Genomic DNA, 20,154 nt, shown 5'->3' with positions numbered 1-20,154 from the left:
TACGATATGTGCTCTATACGTACGTTGAAGTATACGGATTGATATCTGGTCACAGCTAATTATTAGTATTGAAAAATAAAAAAGAACGCCTTATGTGATGTGACGGTTGAATTAGGAGAGACTGAAACACGGACCACGGGCTCTTTGGGAAATTACAATTGACGATCGCTTGGGAGGCAGCAGACTCAACGGTTTGCCTTCTCGGGAGACATCGTATGATTCGATCGGGAGAAAGAGAAACAAGATGGAGTAAAAATATCAAATCAAAAATCCAACGGAGATATGAGCGGTAACTGGAGGAGTTGGATTGATGGAATGAGTCAATACATCCATAGGTCATGAGCTACGAGGCAATTGCAACAATCAATTCTTGAGTATAAGAAATATCATTGGGAAGATCCAATACTGGAATCACCAACAAGATTTCTGGTCTCATTCAATTCACTCACCAGCAACCACAAGGGAGAAGAGCAAAAAAGAAAACGAAAACCATAACAGCATCAAATTGTGGATCCCCTTCAAACTAGCCCGAAAATCAAATGGTTGACATGAACCTCCCCTGAGCAGCAATCAACTTCTAATGGACCTCCTTTACTTAGTCCACTGACTAGTCGAAGGACTATGGAGTAGGGACTCAGACTCTGCTTCCCAGTTTTATTCCGTATAATTAAATTAACACAATTGGACGATCACTGGACTAACCGCTCCTTCGTCCCCTTTCCACTGGCTGGAGTCCCCTTTTTCTTTTTCTTTTTCTTTTCTTTTCTTTTTTTCTTTTTTCTTTTTCTTTTTTCCTCCTCCTCTCCTAACCACCAAAAGCTGGCCAGCCTGGCGGATGACTTCTACCTTGTTTCACATTTTTCTGCCCTCCCTCTTTTCCTTTTGGCCCAGGAGGACGATTGGCCTGTCCAATCTTTGCTTGAATACGATGCTGCAGGAATTACGAGTAGTACTATCACTCTCACATCCACAATCGATCACACACACTCTGATTCGTCTTCTTTTATCATCCCGCTTTTCCATGCCCCGGAGTTGTATTTTTGTACTACTAATACTCCGTACTCTACTAATAGTCCACATACTTGCTATCACTGGCAGCTTAAGTGGAGACGTTCTTTTGATCCTCCTCACTAATCGGGAGCGTAGACTCAGTTCCCCATCCCCCCTAACGAACACCCCTGGAAGAGCTAATGCTTTAGCAACTTAGCCACGGCTTGTCCTCACGTCGTGCACATCCCGATGCTCGGACAAGTTCTGAGGTCACGGCCCGCAAGGCTCATTAGCTCTTGATCGTCCTTGACCTAACGGGTCTTCTCTCATACAATGTAGACCGTGTCCCCTTCCTCCTCAGATCTTTTTATCGAGGATCGATGAGACCTGTGGTGGGTGACAGTCTTGCTCGCTGACTCCGCCTATCTTTTTACTATCCCTAAACGCGATCTACGATCTTTCCTCCACCTCCCCGCGTCGACGAGCCAATTCAATTCTCTCGTACCTCTCCCCCTTTACTGGGTGGCTAAGGAAAGCCAAGCTCTCAGGGTATCCCAGCTGTCTTTGCCTTTCCTACTTTGTGCCGTTATTTTTTTTTCTTTTGACGTCGTCCCTGACCCCAGGCGGAGCCTGAAAGACCGTACAAAGCCCTCTCTGTGATTGAGGAAGGGTAGCAACTAGATCTAAGTGTAGGTGGAAAGTCTACTGCCTGTGCGCCTTTGCTCCCAACCACGCCTATCTCGAGTCATGCGTGCAGATAGCTGACGCAGCTCATTGCGGTGAACCAGAAATCTCCTGCTGAAGACCTCATCAGCAACTATAGTTGCCGGTCAGCATCTATATCGCCTGTCATCTTGTTTCCTGCCCACCTGCAACGTCCGGAAGGTCAGATGGACCCCGCATACCGCAGCTCTTCAATGGTATAAGGTGTGCGAGCCCGGTTGCTGGTATACTCCAATAAGCCTCTCAAATCTGCGGTTGTTTTGAGGTCTTGATCTTCTGTTATCAAGCGATGGCAACAGAGACAGTCTCCCGGGTTTCCCCTGCAGAGGTGTTCCCCACACCCTCTACCACGCCTCGAAGAGGTCCGTCTATGCATTCCCGTGGAGATTCCTCTCCTGGCCCATCATCGTCGCCACCATCTCCATCAAACCAGAGTTTCTTCCTCGATGGGCGCCGTGACTTCCAAGATGCCACGTACGAGGACACCTTATCACCGCTAGATCCCAGGAGGTTTACCCCAACACTACATGCTTCACTTGTTTCGGAGATTTTGTCTTTACGGCGGGATGTGGAGAGTAAAACAAAAGCCATTGATGTCCTGGAGCGAACTCTGGATGAATCGCGCACAGAGACCGAGGATATCAGTGAACGTTTATCACAGAGTATCAAGGAGACGCGGTCTCTCAAACATCAGCTACAGCTTGTGGAAGGGGGTACCTCCTCAGCTCTTACGGAGCTCGCAAGGGAGAGAGATGAAGCGCTAGAGAACATCTCAGATGTTCGAAAGAAACTGGACCAGGCACAAAAGAAAGCCCGCAGTCGGGAAGACGAGATCGACAAGACATTGGAGCTTTGGGACCGTGATAAGGAACTCTGGGACGGTGAGCGTAGGAACCTGGAACGCAAGATTCATGTTGTTGAGGGGCGTCTCAAGGTGGTCTTGACCGAAGTGGCAGCGGTCCAAGCAGCTGGCAATTTCCATCAGATGCGGAACCTGATGGGGCTGGTTTGGTCAAGGACGAAGCCACGGGGAAGGACAGTGATACTGCGAGCGCCCACTCGAGCAGTCAAGGGAGACGGCGTACGAGTGTCACAAGCGTAAGCACTGACGGGGGTGATCTCCATGATCTTCGGTATTCTGTGGCAAGTGTTGTCAATATACCAGGCGCGAAACATGACGGTATAAACCTTGCGCAAGAACTGGCATTCGACGAGGAAGATGAGTTTGATCTGCGTGACGATTATTTTACACCTTATTCACCTGAGGCCCTCCCGGAAGAACGCCCAACGTCAGTCCACTCGCAACTGTCCCACACAATGGAGATGGGAGCAAAGGCGAGGAAGATCCTGGGCCTCTCTCTCCATAGTGTAGAAAGCTGTGGATTCAAGTCGGAGCCTAGTAGTCCCTGGAAGCCACCCCCAACGGAAACAACGACAGCGAGCTACTGCTATCAAGATGCTGGAATCCAGTATTCCCCGCCTCCGTCCCCGAAGTTGCAACCAGAGACTGGACCCGTGGCCTGCGGCGAAGATACTGGAGGCCGTGACGGCCCGGGTTCGTACCAGACGAAAGACAGCAGCACGTGGATGGCCCCAGTAAATATGGTATCGACATCTTCTCAGACTGTCGATGATCTACCCACTCCACCTTGGACTCCTAAGCTTGGTGAATCATCACCGCCATCGAATACTCCTGGCCAGGCCGCCATGGTCTCTGCATCAATCCAGACAGAACAACCTATTGCTCCTGAAACACATGAGCAACGTGCCAATATTACCCATAACAGTCCTAGTTCCTCAGATATTGAGGTCCCAATGATTGCAATTCATCCACCCTGCTCTGAGCCTTCTTCGCCTCGAGGGAGTGTGGTTCTGCCACCACAAACTAAGAGTGCTTCTTGCCAAACAGACTTAAAGACTGTTACCGACAGCCGAACAGTTGGCATACAGACAGAGGAAATTCGGATTGATCAGCGACCTGTCAAATTGCCTGCGAGTTTGCTACCGTCTGCCATCCCAGATTTACCCCTTCGTACCAATCTCCAGGATCCTCCGATCCAGCCGTATCACGCCCCACCTCCAAGAACGAGGAAAGAAGAGATACCACCACCTCCCCCTATCCCAGCCAAGCACCCGCACGAAACAAACCCCACGAGCACGTGCAAGCTTATCCCGGCAACAACGACAACGGTCCGTTGGCTGATGAGTCCAAGACAGATTTAAGACGGCCCCTGAGATCCAGTAGTCTCTTTGCCGGATTTGACGAACCAAGTGATGAGGAAGCGTCCCCCAGGATGGGAGATATTTTCTCAGATGATGAGCTACTAAACCGACCGTTCGCTTCATATACTCTGAAACGAGGCAAATTGGTTTCCACCCAGGGTGGTCCTAGCTTAGACGAGACCACCACAGAAATCGATCAACACATACTGGATGCAGAGGCACATTTATTTGATGCAACGGCCGACCTTGAGATGAAAAATCCAAGCAAAGCTTCTCGGATAAGTCCACGAACAGGAGTAGTGCCCTCGTGGACACGCCAGCAGGATATACGCAGAGCGGCGATGATATCCAACGGGGCAGCTGCACACCAGAGAATACGGAGCCCCAGCGAGCCAAGTCTCGACAGTGCCAGTGGCGGTTCTAGTATAGCTCCCCCATTTCCGGTTCCCATACGACTCAGTTCGCGGAAGTTCCCAGTTAAGGGCAGCGATGGTCAGCAGAGTCCCACTCCTTCGAACCCCCGGAACTTTTCTGACCAGAGACGGCCATCGATCACTCGGCAGCCTACTTTGCGGCGAGTGCGGTCTGCAGCTGCAATGTCTCAGGCAGAGCCTGCCCGGCCTGTAACCCGATCATCACCTACCATATCAACATCTTCCTGTGCGGTGGAGAGTCCTCAATATCCGCCTCTCCCGTTCAACGATATAACTACTCCCCAGCGGATTAGGCGGGCAAATCAAGGGCGATATAATGAAACCGGCCGCCCCACACGCGCGTTTTCCCACCAGCGGGATGATTCCACGGCGACATCGGTCCAGCCAACTAGTGTTGTTGATGCTATTGCCCAAACAATGGTAGGAGAATGGATGTTCAAGTACGTTCGTCGGAGGAGATCTTTCGGCGGAGTTGGTGAATCCAAGGACAACTGGGAAGGCCGGAATGCCGAAGAGGTGTCAGCGAACATCGCCAACAGTGGATCAAGGCACAAAAGATGGGTTTGGCTGGCTCCGTATGAGCGAGCGGTTATGTGGAGTAGCAAGCAGCCAACAAGTGGACCAGCGTTACTTGGCAAGAGCGGCAGGAAGTGTAGGTTCCCCTTCATAAGTTTGTGATGGATGCCGCTAACTACGAGCAGTGACAATTCAGTCTGTCCTTGACGTTAAAGACGACAACCCTTTACCAAAGGGATTCGACCCGCAAAATCAATTCAGCCGATCCATCCTCATCCTTACACCCGAACGAGCCCTCAAATTCACCGCCACCACCATCGAACGGCATTACGTTTGGTTAACTGCGCTTTCATTTTTGAGTCATTCCTCCATGGGCCTTCATGACCTCGCAGCTCTGCCGCCTATACCGCAGGAAGAGTTTGCATCTTCCACGTCCACGGCGACTTTGCGTCGCAACCCGATCCGCGATTCTATAAAAATCGCCAAAGGCCGACCAAAGCCAAGACAGAGAGGGAAACGAGCTTTCAAACATCCTGAGCCGGTTCCAGAGCTCCCAGCAGAGGTGGATATGGCAGATGCCGCTGATCCACCCACGATCCCCCGGTTCTCCAACCATTCGCGCAAGCGCAGCAATACGACTCCCCGAATTCCCATGATCCGCAGCTTTTCCAATCAGGGCACCGTGCCCTTAATGCCTCCAACACAAGGTGCTTTTGAAGCATATGCTCCGCCCGCTACGAACAGTGGCCAGAGCATCATGAGTGGCCGTACCTCCGAGGCCAGCGTGAGAACTGGTAATTACTTCGATGCCATTGGCACCGTCCGCATGGAGGCGTTCATTGACCAGGCCGAGTCTAACCAATGCCATGCGCCACATCCAAGGCATTCACGGAAGCCTTCGACTCCTTGGAGCCCAGAAAGCCAGCGATTTTATGACCTTGACCACCCAAGGTATGACGATTACGGATCTTTTCGCAATGACGATCCATTCCGGGGGTTCTAACGCATTGTGATTATAATGTTGTGGGGGGTGGTATTATCCTCCAGGGTGATGCATACCCCTGGACGAATCACCAGGTTCGAGAATCAGTAACTGTATGTCTTGACACAGGGCATCTGCATAGGTGCCCGCTAGCGTTTATATTCGCACATTGATACCACTTTGGCTACATCGTTTTGGGAGGGATATTGTTTCGGAGCTGGGCGTTGGAATCATCTAAAAATCATTGACATTTATTCTAGGATAATCAACACTCCGCAGGCATATGCGTACATGAAAAGGTAGTATTGTGCAATGTAGTGCTAAAAGCGTAATCACGCCGGAATAGACGACCGGACCACGTAGAAAAGGTTAGGAGAAAGGCACACATTTCCCCTTCTATATGACAACACATACTCGAACATTCTCCATCACAGCTTCGCAGCCTCCTTCACCTCCCCGATCTTCAGCTTTGGCGAATACTTCTTCAGCACTCCCTCGTTGTGATACTGGCCATGGTTAGCACCGACGAACGTTTGTAGACTGGAGGGGAATTGAGGAAAAAAAAGATACGGAAAAGAGGGGGGAGGGGAATCATTCAAATTTACGACGACATGGCACTAACTAGTAGTGCCTGGGAACCAAAAAAAAAAAAAAAGAAGAATATACCTTCCAAAACTGCTTGCTAGCATCTTTCCCCGCGACACGCTTCAGGATTTTCGCGCCGCCGGGGTGCTCGTCCACGAACTTGGTCACATCGTACACGTTCTTGTCGATGATGATATAAAGGCCCTTGTCGGCGTTGTTGTGGGAAGCGACGTCGGCGGGCGTGAAGGTCTGGGACATTTTTGCTTTTCTTTCTTTTTCAAGTTCCTTGCGCACTTCTTTTGGTCTTTGGGTTGAGTAGTGTTGTGGTGATGGTATTGTAATTCCTTTGAATCGGATGATTGTTGCTGCTGCTGATGATTAAATCCGGGGTCGAAAGCGGAGAGATGACGATGGATGGCCTGTCAACTCGGTCGAGCAGGAGCCGAGGTTAACCTTCCGTCTCCGTGCCGCGGTCAGTCATCTTGAGAATTGAAATATCCGTGCCGTGATTGGTCGCTCGTACCTTGCTACGACTACTACTACAGAAAATTACTATGTTATTGGACAGGTATTCTATCCAATGCTATAATAAAGTATAATAAATGTCGTCGTGCATACTCGAGCTGTACATATCTGGTGAGAGACTGTAGATAATAGCCGAGGTATATCGCCAAATTGTTTAATCATGTAAAGAACATATACATGAGGACTCAATAACAATCATACCATCAAGACAAGTCGTCAATGGTCAATAGAAATACATGTGGTATTTGCTTTGGGTGTCTAAACATGCTGATGAGAGCAACAAACGCCAATAATACACTCCTACATATATAGGCGACGAAAGGGAAAAGAAGAAAAAACAAAAAAATAGATTAGTCTCGACTCTTTTCACCTGCCGCTCCTTGTCCTTTCATTTTTCGTTCGAGCCCCAATGTCTCCAAGTCCTTCTTCTTATAGTAGTGTGGCGCAACCTCCACGAGCCACTCAGCCTGGAGTGGCATATTGCTCCTCATATACTCTTTGCTCGTCAGCACGAGTTCGAAATAGATTACCCACCGGGGATTGACCTCGAACAGCGTGCTTGACGGGTGCAGGTATACTGTTTGCCCATTCTTCACCGTCCGGTAACTATCACCACCGCGTTGCAGACGCGCTGCGTTCGGGAAGAACCCAGCCGTGATGGCTTTCTGAATCGGTTGCAGGTTGTTCGACCCACATGTGCTGACAGTGACCTCGACTCGGTCACACAATTTCGCCAGTTGATCGCGTACATCGCGTGCCCGAGTCAAGCTGCGCTGCTGCAGGAAGTTTTCCTTCGCCCATACATAGCTGAAGTCGGAATCAACCCATTGATTCCAGATGTTGAGCAAAGTCAGATGATCCCCGCCATCCTTGATCGTGAACCGATTACGTGCACTATCCGCGTGTATCTTCTTATCCTTGGGCCGGAAGAATAAAGCGCTGGCCTCCCCTAGCATTGACACAATGGAAAGCACCTCCTCCACACAGCCATATTTGTCCGCCGCCAAGATAGCTTTGGCCAGCATGGGGTCTGTCGGAAACTCCGCCATTTGTCTTCCAACCTTCGTTAGTTCGCCCCTATCATTCAATGAGCCCAAAGCATAAAGCTGCTCCAAGGCTCTAATAATTGTCTCGGCTGGCGGGGGGTCCATGAAATCGAAATCGAGTAACTGATCAATCCCTAGTGACTTGAGCATCAGAATGACGCTGCTGAGATTTGTACGTTGGATTTCAGGCGTCGTGCTCTCCTCCAACTCGTTATGGTAAGCCCACTTCGTGTAGAGACGGAAACATTTCCCAGGTCCAACTCGCCCGGCTCGCCCGGCCCTCTGGTTGGCAGATGCCCGCGAGCACGGTGTTACTACCAAACTTTCCATTCCAGTTCGGGGATTGAAGACATTCTCTTTAACAAAACCTGGATCAATCACATAGACAATACCGTCAATAGTCAAACTAGTTTCGGCAATGTTCGTAGCGAGTACGACTTTTCGTGCCTTCGGTGGCGTCGGTTCAAAAATTTTAGTTTGTAACTCGGATGGTAGATTGGCATAGATAGGGCATATTATCATTTCTGGTATCTTGCTCCCCAACTTCCGCGCAGTCTCCTGCAAGCTTTGTTCGGCCGCCTCAATCTCCTCCTGGCCGGTTAAGAACACAAGAATATCTCCAGGACCTTGTGTGACATGGATCTGAAAAACGGTTGTGATTGCTGCGGCCAGGTAGTTCGCCTCTGGCTGTGATGTATAGTGAATATCCACGGGGTAACGTCGCCCGGGGATATTAAAGATAGGTGCGTCGTCAAAGTATTGCTGGAACTTCTGTGCATCCATTGTTGCAGAGGAGATCAACAGTTTCAGATCTGGCCGTGCTTGGCAATATCCTTCAACAGACCGCAGGCAATGTCCGTAGGCACCGTTCTCTCGTGCGCCTCGTCGATCATCAACGCTGAGTACTGGCCCAGGTCTGGCTCTGTCAGCAGTTCACGTAACAGCATACCATCCGTCATATACTTGAGCACTGTTTTATCACTTGTGTTGTCTTCGAAACGAATGGCGTAACCGACCTCATTGCCCAGCTTCACACCCATTTCTTCGGCTACTCGCGATGCAACGCTCATAGCAGCGACTCGTCGAGGTTGCGTACAACCAACCTTCATCCCGTTTTTCGTGAAACCAGCTTCATGAAGGTACTGCGGGATCTGGGTCGTTTTACCAGAACCTGTCTCACCGACAATAATTAAAACTTGGTGATCATGGACAGCTTGGATGATCTCCTCTCGAAATTGATAGATGGGCAGGCTCTTCCGTGTATCCTCAATCGATGCCGCCTTCTTCTCTGCTGCGTCGAGCTTTTCTTTAAGTATACGTTGTTCCTGGGACATAGCCTTCTGAGTCCCTTCCATCTTGGCATCCATGACGAAGTTGATCTTTTGTGAGTCGTCAAAAACATATTCATAGTCACCTTCATCCACGAACTCTGCCCTGTTAATCTGTGCCTTTGCTTTGGCAGTTTGCTCCATCTCCCACTCCTCATGTTCCGTGATAAATCGTTCTTGTCCATATTCGTCGCGATCCACATAGCGTTTGTAAAGAGCATCTTCTTTCTTCTTTCGATCAATCTTTCCCTTCTCTGTGATATAGTCATCCGGCATCATGTACCCATCGCGGTAATCATCGATCCGTAGCCGCTCCTCAGCAATCCGAAGTACTTCCCGGTTTCTAGCAAACTCCTCTTTCTCCCTCCGTGTCAAGTTGGGATTATCACGTAGCTCGGCCGCTTCCTCCGCGACCTGCCTGCGCAGGAGGGCTAGTCGTTCAGTTTCTCGCTTCTTAAGATACTCTTGCCGAGAGCGCATTCTTAGTTCTGGCATCGCGGCAGCTCTAGCGGAAGCATCGTCTGCCAACGCTCGTCTTCGTGCGACCTCACTATTTCTGGTCCGGTCCTCGACAATCTTCTTATTTTTGCTGTCATCCTTCTTGGCCAACCGCTTCGCGAACTCGTCTCGTTCTTCGATGTCCCGCCGTCGCTCGATTTCTTTCTTCGTCTCTGGATCTAGGTCTGCAGAGTCGGTCGACCGAGGTGACGCAGATCCATCCTCCAACCTAGTCCGCTTCGACGGTGACTCTTCATTCTTACCACTTTGCTCATCTTCTTCATACACCTCATCATCCGGAATCTCTTCGTCACCCCAGCGATCATCGAAATCCTCTTTATCCCGTCGTCGTAGCTTCTTGGACCGGTGGCGATCTCGGCTCTCTTCCCGCTCCGCCCGCGCTTCTTGTTTTCTTCCTTTTCCCAGCGATTGTGCCCCCGGGGCTCCTCCTTGGTTCGGTTGTCCTTGCGCTTCCGCCTCTCCCTTTCTGTTTCGATATTTGTGGGTCCCAAAGAGCTTGAAGAGTCTAGATTGTCATCTTCCATTTCAATCAATCGGTACTTCTTTTTCGACGCGGTATCACTGCGCTCTTTCTGAGCACTGCTGCTGCGCTCGCTTTTTGCGCCCGCGCCCACTCGTTTATACAGCTCTCCACAAAACGCATTAACATCTTCTGCGCTGCCATCCAAGAAAGGAACGAGCTTCTCTTGTAATGAATCCGCTGTCTTGGCCGAACTGGCTGTGGCGAGCACAAAGTCGACGACGGTAGGGTCCGAGGCATTGGTAAGGCGGAGGAGAGAATCCGACACGAATGTTCGATTGTCCATATCTAAATTAGTACAGATCCAAGCTGGACAGTTGAGACTATATTAATCCGCGATATGACCGCTGTTATGAGACTTGAGCAGATGGCACAAGTGTTTCTTTATTGTAAGCCTCGGAGAAAGCCGCGCGTCATATCAGAATGTGCTTTGAAAAATGCAAAATAAACTGTAAGCATGGGCGAACTGAAAGGTAGATAGCACAATGATTAAAGGATTCGGCGTGACTTGCTCTAGAGTGTGGCTGGCCCTCAGGCGCGTCGATGTTGCGAAGAATCTCGCCGCCCAGGTCGACCGCCAAGAAGTCTGCTGGTGGCGAGCCAAACAATTGGGGAACATACTCCCAGGTCTCACATAATACTACACTGTTCTACATCCACGTTCGCATCAAGCTTCATAAAAAATAATTGAAAATTATAGTTCGCTGGCTACCTATTAATTGGTGTCCAGAAGTGGTTCGCATTCAAAAGTATGAATCACAAGCATCACCTATTCTCAAGCCTGCTTGATCACATATCGGCTGTTTTCATGTCTCTTCACCTATATCACTCACTCACAGAAGGGGGCCGGGGGAATAAAATAACAGTTGCTGAAAGGGATATGGAAACACAGATGTAGGGGGAAAGGTAATCATTAATAACGCCCAAAGCCGTGAAGAGAAAAGGAGTCGAGTCATCAAAACAAAGGGAAATATAAATCACATATTACACAGCAATCCTGACTTCCAGGTTGCGGGAATCCAATCATACAGACATGGGCAGGGCCACAAAAAGAGAAACGAAAAGAAAAGAAAAGACAAGAAATAGTAAAACAACAAGTACCTCGAACGCTCAAATCAGGGTAACAACATAGGAAATATCATGAGAAAATGAGTGTGAAACCCTTCAACACCATTATTGGTCATATCAAATCAGTGAAATCGTGAAGGGTGGTCGGCTAGAGTCGGAAGAAAAAAGAGAAAAAGAAAACAAGAAAGGTCACTGGCATGGCGAGCATAGAGCAATAAAGATTCAGCTCTCGAGATAACCCGCCACCCATTGCACACGAAAGAAAGGTGGAGAAATAGAGAAAAACAACACCAAGCATGAGCCATAGGTCGGTGGTGATGGACATTATTATCGAAGGTCGGATTTCCGCATCAACGCCGTCATTATATGTTAACCGTAAAGGAAAGCACCAACTCCGTCCAAATGCACTAATATGTCAAGCACTGATTAAACATCAATCATTTCGGCATCCTCTGCTAGCATTTCGTCGGCGGGACCCCAATTGCCTTCGTAGATTGTAGCCCCAGCACGCCGACGACGAGCGACAAACTGGACACCGTATACCTCCAAAACCTGGTCGCTGTAGGCCGATCAAATGGTTCTGGCGAGATCATCCATCGCACGATTTTATCCAAGCTTGTTCATGACCGGCGTCAACCATAAAGCTAGGAGGATCATGAAGCTCGCCAGTACGAGCGAGTTGCACTGCTTTCCGTTCACTGGACCTGCGGTTTCCCAGGAAACTGTCTTCACCAAATGTATCATCCCCAAAGTCCGATGTGCACAACTCCTCAAATGACGGCTCTTCCGAGATTGGATTCCCAGATGCATCGCGGAAAATACTGGTTTCTGCACTCCAGGTCAAGCTAGGAACGTCGCTCATATCCCCGTTCCGCAGCTTTTGCCATGAGAGCCCGTTGTCTGGGAGTTCAACATTCCCAGCGATCTCAAACATGATTAAACCCAAGGAGAATATGTCCGCAGGTTTATCATAGCGGCCCATTAGGATCTCTGGGCCAATATACTCACGATCCCCCTCGCCTTCAATTCCCTCTTCTGCCGGCCATGATGTCGCCATCCCAAAGTCGGCGATTTTCAGGACGCCTTCAAACGTGATCAGGATATTGGCGGGTTTTAAATCTAAATGAATAAAGCCCATATCATGAATATGTTTTAAACCCTATGAATGATGGTTAGCAGAGCCTAATGTTGCAAAATTGCAGTTAAAGTCGTACCAAAGATAACTCGAGCAATATTTTCCATATGCGGAAATCATCCAATCTTGCTTTGAGTCCGACCTGGGCCAGAAAGACATCCAAGCTACCTTCTTCGCAGAACTCGGTCTGAATATAGAGGTGGCCATTGTCTTCCCAGCTGTTCATGAAAGAAATAACATGGTCCGAGTTAGTCAAAGCCTTCAGCACATCTACTTCACGCATCCGACGCTCACGGTCCTTCAGCCCAGAATATGGTTGTTTCGCTTTTTTAACTGCCCATACCTTCTCAGGCAAGATCTTAGGTGACTTTGGGCTGCGTGAGAAGATTGATGACAATGACATATTGTGGGGTTCAGATACACGGTACACCTGGGAGAATTCACCAGTGCCAACAAGCTCAACTCTTTCAAAGCGCGAGGTCAAACTCGGATCCACATCTGGGGCGTAACCGTTCAGTGGGAGACTAGGGCGCTTCCCTGACTGTAATAAAGAATCACGGGGACCAGTGGGAGTAGCCGGTAAGTTAACAGCGCTGAAATCAGGCCTGATCGCTTGCTGGTCATTGGAAATCGAGAGGCCGCTAGGATCAGGAGGGAACAGGTTATCCTGAGGCGTGCGCGGTGACCCCCGCAGGAACCTTTCGTGCAATGGGCTTGAATTTGTTCCTCTAGCTTCGGATAATCTCTCGAGTGAAGCGATCTGTGAGGTAGCTGGGGGATAGGTTCGAGAGGGGAAAAACGTTTGCTTCGTTGGTGTTGGTGGCAAGTCATATTCGCTCAAAGGCTGACTATCCCGCGGTCCGGATGGCGATTGTAGTTGAACCTCATCACCATCCACACTCACAAAACTACCACGACGGGAAGGCGCTTGTTTATTGAAGGTGTTCCCGAAGATACCCATGCCACGTGCGAAAGGGCCTGGTTTTGGACGTGTACTAGGTGGGTTAAACGGGGAATGAGGTACTGTGTCGGATTGGCGAGAGGATGTTGAGAACCCTAGCGACCGTTCTGGCGGCGCCTTTTGCCCGCTAGGAAACAAGTTAATGGGCCGTTTGCACGGCGTATCAGGCATGTTCTTGTTGAAACTCAACATGTTTTGGGGGTCCTCGGCATTACGATTCTTCTTGGAGATCAGACCCGTGGACATGAATGCCGCTGGGAGAGGCTTCACAAGTTTGTAATTCTCTGGGGTTGCAAAAGAATCTATGGATGAGGTCGAATCTTCGCGGGTAAGTTGGCGTACAAGGGCAGGTCGAGTTGCTCCAGCCGGAAGGGACTTGGAGAAATTGAACATTCCTCTTGGGTGATCGGCTTTATGGATTGGTTCATGTGTCGGCGAGTCATCCACTAGACTGGAGCTGGACGAAGATTGTGTGATAGTCCTAGAAAGCGGGTGGACAGCAGAGCGAGTCTGGACAGCAGTATTCCCAGTCGACGAAAACAACGGACTGCCCGGTACAGGCCGTGGCGAAAACAAGTTATCTCGATCAGACTGAAAGAGACCGCCATCCAAAGGCAATCGGGGACATGGACTTGCAGGGGTATTTGAAGCCTCAGGCGTCTCGGCGACGGCCCTTGCTCGGGAGAATAAGGAACGATCACTTTGGCGTTGCTGAAGAGTTGATCGTCGCAAAGAAGATGAGCGTTTGGGTATTGTAGCAAAAGGACTGAACGGGGTGATGTTGGTGGGGAACGATGGCGTCTCACTTTCGGACGGTACTTCGCACGTTGATTCTTCAACGGTAGTTGGGCCGGCCTCGCTATCAAATATATTAAACTCGCTCGAAAGGTTCGCCGCATGCACACTGCGCCTCTTGGCTGACGGACTTCCTCGAGATGCCCGATCTAGGTTCATGATCCCATCACTGCGTTTTAGTGGGCTAACAGTTGCGTATGAGCCAAAAGTCCCACTGCGTCGCTTTTCGATTCTGGATAGCGTCGGACGAGGGGCAGGGCCTTCTGCACCAGAGGGCGAGTTCGAAGAACAGCCACTCCCACTGGCATTGTCGTCCGAAGGGACGTTTATGTCTGGTGTTACGGGAGAATTTTCAACACCGGGTGTTGTCAAGATTGGCTGCACGGGCTTCGCATTGCCCTGGTCTATAGAGAGGTTGAGGGCGCGTTTTACGGGACTCCTGGGTGAGGTGCGTACGCGGCGCACGGCAGGTCTGGTTATTTTACCACTTGACGGATATGGCAGTGCAAATGGTGATTGGTGTGAGGAGCTAGGGAAGAGCACGAAATTGCCCTGTGAAGATCGTCGCGAAGGTGACAGTGGGGAGGAGACATATGGCGAGGTTTTTGACGGTGAGTGGTTTCTGGTCGCGAGAAGCGAGAAGTTGGAGCTCTTAGAGGGTGAACGTGATAGTGACCGGCGGAGTTGTCGAATGGCTGAGCTAGCATCAACATGGTGAATCCCGGTGTGTGAAGGCAGATGTAGCGTGCCACCCGCATCACGGTGCGGCGAAAATGTTGCAACCATTGTTATGGTGTGGCCTTGAAAAGCTAGAACCACTTTGAACGGTCGTAGTCCGTAGTGAGGTCAAAGTATGGGACTCGAGTGTATTGCGATGAGGCGGAGGCGTGAATTTGGAAGAGGCGCACTTGATGATCGATGCGTGCTGCGTAGTCGATGGGAAGGGTATGAACCCGCGACGGCCGTTGACAAAAACAGAGCCAGTGGCAGTGCGCTTCTCGTGTCCTAGACAGTGCCCGTAAAGGAGGAAGCAATTTCCGTGGAATGTTAGGAAAGTAAGGAAGGCACAGCGCCAGCGGTCGTATCAAAGCAAAACAAATTGGCAATGCGAAACGAGTGATAGATGCACATCACAACAGGCTTGTTGCGAGGCTCAAGGAGAATCACACTGTATTCTTTGATGCCCCCATACACCCAGGGCTGCTATGCGAGCGGGGGCGGAAAAGCAGCTCTTCGTGCACCCACACAAGCCACGCGCCTGAAACAGAACGCCCTCCTACTACTTCACTTTGTCCCTTGGCGCTTGAGATGAAACGGCTCGATAAGGAATGTTTCAAGACAGCAACTAAGATGTCAAAACAAGCAGGCGCGTCGCAAAGATGCAGGAGCGACTAGGTTGAAGTCAGGCGCGATGATGTTGACGTACGAATTCCGATGCGCAAGAAGGGGGTTGGGAGTAGAGACGTGAGGAAGGGCCGATTTGGTTTGATAGCAGGGGAACCAGCAGCAGCAGTGTTGGTCTCCCTTCCGTCTCCCTTTCTTTAAAAAGCTGATTGTCCCTCTTCAGGCAGGCATACGACTGCGCAAGGGGTGGAAGGTTCGAAACCGACCACCAAGGAAGCAAAAATAATGCAGACAGCCACGCGAAACAAATCGAAGTCGAGAGAGGAAGAAAGGGATGGGTGGCCAGACGGAGGGGCTGACGAAGGCCCGAAGTTGCGGTATGCAAAGGCGAGCCCTTGCGAACCAAATGAATGGCCCGAGGAATTTCCCTTATGGGACCTAAATTGAGTAGAGTTTTTGTTCTTCGATATTTATTTTCGAAAATCGCTCTGCCGTCTGGGGCAATAAGAGAACGATATCTGAATGAAGATATGAGGTTGTAAAACTCCTCTTAAAAAATTAGGGAAAAAGAAACAACCGAAAAAGAAGGTTGTCGTAGTTTAGGTCTGGCACCGTCGCCTCTTGTCAGGTCTTCCAGCCAATCTTCTAGGTGGGACTCTATGTTTCTGCTCGCGCGCGCACCGCGTCTTTTGTGTTGTTGACTGCTGGCTTGTTTAGGCTTAGTGCCGGGAGCGTCACGCGTAACCCCAAGCGTTCCCGCGCCCCATCATACGATACAGACTGTAAACTACTTACAGATGGAGCACAATTCTCAAGTCTACATTATCGTTATTGTTCAATCCTATTCATAGTGTCGAGTACTTCGAAGGTATGTACAGTATATACATCCTTCACAATATATACATATCCAATCAGATAAAGCTGTCACTCTGTTAGGCTGAAGGGTGGCCAGCGATTCTGAAAACCAGCTCCCAGAATGGAGAAAGTAACTTAGCCCGGGTACCCTACCTAATTTAGGTCAGAGACACTGAGACCCTACCCACCAAACCCTCGTCATAGACTTCATATCGATAGTAAATCCTTGGATATCGATAAGGTGTGCGGGGACTTATCGATCAACTCAGCGCCTCTTTCTCCCTTGCATGTGCAGTAAACTTATTATTGTACGCGGGATAATTCGATTTCTACCAACTTTGCCACAGGGTTGTAATGCATATACACCCAACCGTGGGTCTCCAGTCAGGTACTGTACGATAGAGTGGCAACCACTTTAGGTATACTAGGGATTTACTCCACGACAGAAACGAACAAGCCGCTTTGCTTACTCAGATTAGGTAGCTTTCCAGTCCCCGGGCCCTCTTTTTATACTTCACACAAAACAAGAGCTTAGAGGGTTGGAGCCGAGTCCGTTGTGTAATTTGACACCTTGACAGCTACAGCTTATCGGTATGCAACGGGATAAAAAGAGGAGGGGAGCAAAAGTATTTATATGCGCGGAAGCCGTATGACTATCACTCCATATCAAAGCCCCTCCTGTCCACGTGTCTTGGCTTCTTTCTCGACGTGTCCAAAAGCACCCAGCTGCGGGCTAGATCTCAGGTAAGATAATCACGTACAGTATGTACTGTAACGCTTTGGTACAGCACCTACAGATCTTCCCGTGGGATTGGAGCCGGAAATAACGGTCGGCTGGCGCAAACCGGGCCATTCAAACTGATTTGCATAACCAATACGCAGTCCTGTTCTAGGATTGACAGACGTCATGAAAACTACGTGTATATCACAGCGGGAACTTCTATGTTAGAGGTGATTCCTATATATATGTCCTAACATATACTGGCCTTGCTAAGCCGATTCTCCATGACAACCTGTAGATGGCGATGGTGATGTGCTAGACAACGTCTTGGTCTTCCCGCGTCCCACTTGACAATAATTAAGTTAATCATCTGTCTAATATTGATTAACCCTTGATTCAATCTATTGATAGGCTATGTAACCCTCTCGAGGGGACAATGCGGCAACGGCTATCGCCATGACTAAGCAGGCCATGCCCTGAATAGATCAATAAATAAACTCACCTAGTATTAATCTATATATGCATATTTCATCCCTTACGCCACTTCTTCAGTCGACCTTGCCAACAGGGCTGGGTATCCTCTGACGTAATACCAAAATCAATCGGCCCATCTTTCAGCCTTTTACTTTGAATTGCCACCTCCACATCAAACATGACATATCTCATCGGTTATCTGGAGATACTAACATACACCAGCCTCGACAACGCCCTGCGTGGATGGGTGCCTGGAAGCCTTCTTCGTAGCAGCCATCTATATCCTGAAACTAATCTACTTACCATACTGTTTGTATATATATGTTATTTTATTAGATTTCTCTCTACCCCATCAACTACCATGATATGCCGTTCGATGCATTGCTCCGTAAGCCTACGATGATATTGTGATATGCAAACGCATATGGCAAGCAAAATTAGCACCAATTAGCAACAAAGTCTAAGGCCCGACAAATTAAATCATTGCATCGCCTGTTTGTTTTGCTATCCCTTCAGTAATTGACCCTACTTCCCTAACGTACCTCCTTCATATCCGGTTCTATCTGATTCGCTTTAAGCATTATGAGTTATTGCAAGATAGATTCTCTTCAGCTAAATCCTCTATCACCGTAGTTGTGGAAGAAGGATAAGGCGTAGAGTGCACATATATTGGCTGTAGAAGACCAGTGAAGGTTCTCAACTGCATTTTATCGCTTCGAAAGGTAGAACCCATTGCCAAGCAGTCTCCTATCCCGGTCACAGTTCTCCCAGTGTTGTCAAAAACTGTATAATACTTTACCGCATGGCAGATAACAGCATAAACTAAATGCTAACATGATTATGCTGTGCAACTTCTTTGTATTATCACCTGCGCTAGAGCTGGGAGCGCATAATGAGCACTGTCTTTGCTAAGATGGTTCTTCACTGCTTCATCTCATGTCGAAGAGGGCTCAAGTTAAAAAAAGCATTGAAGAAGCTTGTCTATAGAGTGCATCTCTGGTATTGTGAAAATCCGCGAGAAATTTCATAGAACATGGGACGCTGATAGTGCTGCATCATGCAAGCTGCACCCAAGGAATTAGTGCTAGTTTTGACAGGTTGTAAGGAGGTAACATGCACACAACTAATATAACATCTTAGATACCCACCTTGGACGTCTCTGTAGCTTTTTATGCCAATTTATGGAGGTACAAGCGTGGTCAAATAATATAGGAATACAGAGGAAGAAGGATAAGTTTGGGAGTTAGAAAATCACCCGTATTGTAGAGAGGAGGTTTATCCTACGAAATTATGTGATATCTAGCAATACTTCCTTGAAATCTTGCGCGCTAAACAGTCGAAAAAAAAATCTTTCTGTCTCCATGACATATCTATTGAGAGCAATGCAGGGTGGTCTCGGCATACCTTAAATAGCCATTCAATCTGGTGTGATTTGAGACCTTCGATATGAACCCATTCAAATATGAGCTCTTCAACAGAACTTCTAAGTCATTTGATCTATAGTATCTCTGCAAGGTTTAATAACATTTGAGCTACTGCTGCCTTAGGCTTAAGAGCTTTACTTATTCGCACCCTTGCTTATCCCCCTTTACAGTAACATAAATACCCCACATATTGGTTCTGAGGTGATCCATTGTAAGTTACTTCATTTTATTGAATAGGTTCTACTTTCTTCCAGTTCTTATAAGAAAAGATGTACTACAGGTAGGACTCACAGCAGATCTTGGGGCAATGTCGGCAGATTCCAAAATGCTGTCAAATGGGAACACTATTGACTTCCCGCAAGGAAGATCTAGCAAAACAGATGTAGTTTCTCTGGCCTTTGCCCAACAGTAAAGGGCACTAGTATGATGAACATCACACCATAAATGCTGTCATTTTATGATGTTTAAAATTATAACCCTATCGTAAATTGTTGAGTCAATCTCGTTGTGGCCTGCATGAAAAAATTTTATCTACGCACATTGAATTGAGGCAGGCTTCCATTTGAAGTTTGTGGCATTTCTCGTTCTCGTCCTTTGTATAGTTGTCTTAATTGCCATGATACTATACTTGCATTATTTTCAGAGATCCCTTTACTGGGCGAGCATACCTGCTAGTGACTGAAGCCTCAGGAACGTCCTATGATATTGGTTCACCCGACAATTCCAGATAATGCTCCCACCATACTAGACACTCTCAGAGGGCTACTTATAGGTGGGGTAGCTGACTCATTTTTATGGTTCTATATCATACGACCTCCCAATTTAACGGCCATATTACTCTATCACAGGTCCTCAGCACAGAGGACGAGAGCTATGTTTAGGCCAGTATTGGAAAACTGAGTTGGGCTACAGGATGGATCCAGTGAGAATCAGACTCTGGGATGAAGGGTGGGAGACCGCATCCACTCTACGTAGTAAGACATTTG

At 48.6% G+C, this 20,154-nt stretch overlaps 5 protein-coding genes across 5 annotated transcripts; 1 reads left to right on the top strand and 4 right to left on the bottom strand.

Moving 5' to 3' along the window:
* Positions 1-2,002: 2,002 nt before the first annotated feature.
* Positions 2,003-5,889, top strand: ANOM_011075 (putative nuclear migration protein; the record flags this gene model as incomplete). The annotated part of the gene is made up of 4 exons (XM_015556331.1): positions 2,003-2,594; positions 2,648-3,903; positions 3,927-5,022; positions 5,072-5,889. 4 exons carry the CDS (start codon positions 2,003-2,005, stop codon positions 5,887-5,889), a joined length of 3,762 nt encoding a protein of 1,253 aa, XP_015402874.1.
* Positions 5,890-6,296: 407 nt separating this feature from the next.
* On the bottom strand, positions 6,297-6,711 carry ANOM_011074 (cytochrome b5-like heme/steroid binding domain-containing protein; the record flags this gene model as incomplete). Its single annotated transcript, XM_015556330.1, has 2 exons — positions 6,297-6,374; positions 6,535-6,711. 2 exons carry the CDS (start codon positions 6,709-6,711, stop codon positions 6,297-6,299), a joined length of 255 nt encoding a protein of 84 aa, XP_015402873.1.
* Positions 6,712-7,328: 617 nt separating this feature from the next.
* Positions 7,329-8,807, bottom strand: ANOM_011073 (pre-mRNA-splicing factor ATP-dependent RNA helicase-like protein cdc28; the record flags this gene model as incomplete). The annotated part of the gene is made up of 1 exon (XM_015556329.1): positions 7,329-8,807. One exon carries the CDS (start codon positions 8,805-8,807, stop codon positions 7,329-7,331), a length of 1,479 nt encoding a protein of 492 aa, XP_015402878.1.
* Positions 8,808-8,830: 23 nt separating this feature from the next.
* Positions 8,831-10,677, bottom strand: ANOM_011072 (pre-mRNA-splicing factor ATP-dependent RNA helicase-like protein cdc28; the record flags this gene model as incomplete). The annotated part of the gene is made up of 2 exons (XM_015556328.1): positions 8,831-10,337; positions 10,412-10,677. The coding sequence occupies 2 exons, from the start codon at positions 10,675-10,677 to the stop codon at positions 8,831-8,833; spliced, it is 1,773 nt and encodes a 590-aa protein (XP_015402877.1).
* A 1,208-nt stretch (positions 10,678-11,885) lies between these two features.
* On the bottom strand, positions 11,886-15,136 carry ANOM_011071 (tyrosine protein kinase SWE1; the record flags this gene model as incomplete). The annotated part of the gene is made up of 3 exons (XM_015556327.1): positions 11,886-12,018; positions 12,062-12,618; positions 12,674-15,136. The coding sequence occupies 3 exons, from the start codon at positions 15,134-15,136 to the stop codon at positions 11,886-11,888; spliced, it is 3,153 nt and encodes a 1,050-aa protein (XP_015402872.1).
* Positions 15,137-20,154: the final 5,018 nt, after the last annotated feature.

The sequence above is a fragment of the Aspergillus nomiae genome (assembly GCF_001204775.2).
Source record: "Aspergillus nomiae NRRL 13137 chromosome Unknown contig00393, whole genome shotgun sequence".
Taxonomy (NCBI): Eukaryota; Fungi; Ascomycota; class Eurotiomycetes; order Eurotiales; family Aspergillaceae; genus Aspergillus; species Aspergillus nomiae.
Note: the sequence above shows the minus strand (reverse complement) of the source record. Positions and strands in the feature narration are given on the sequence as shown.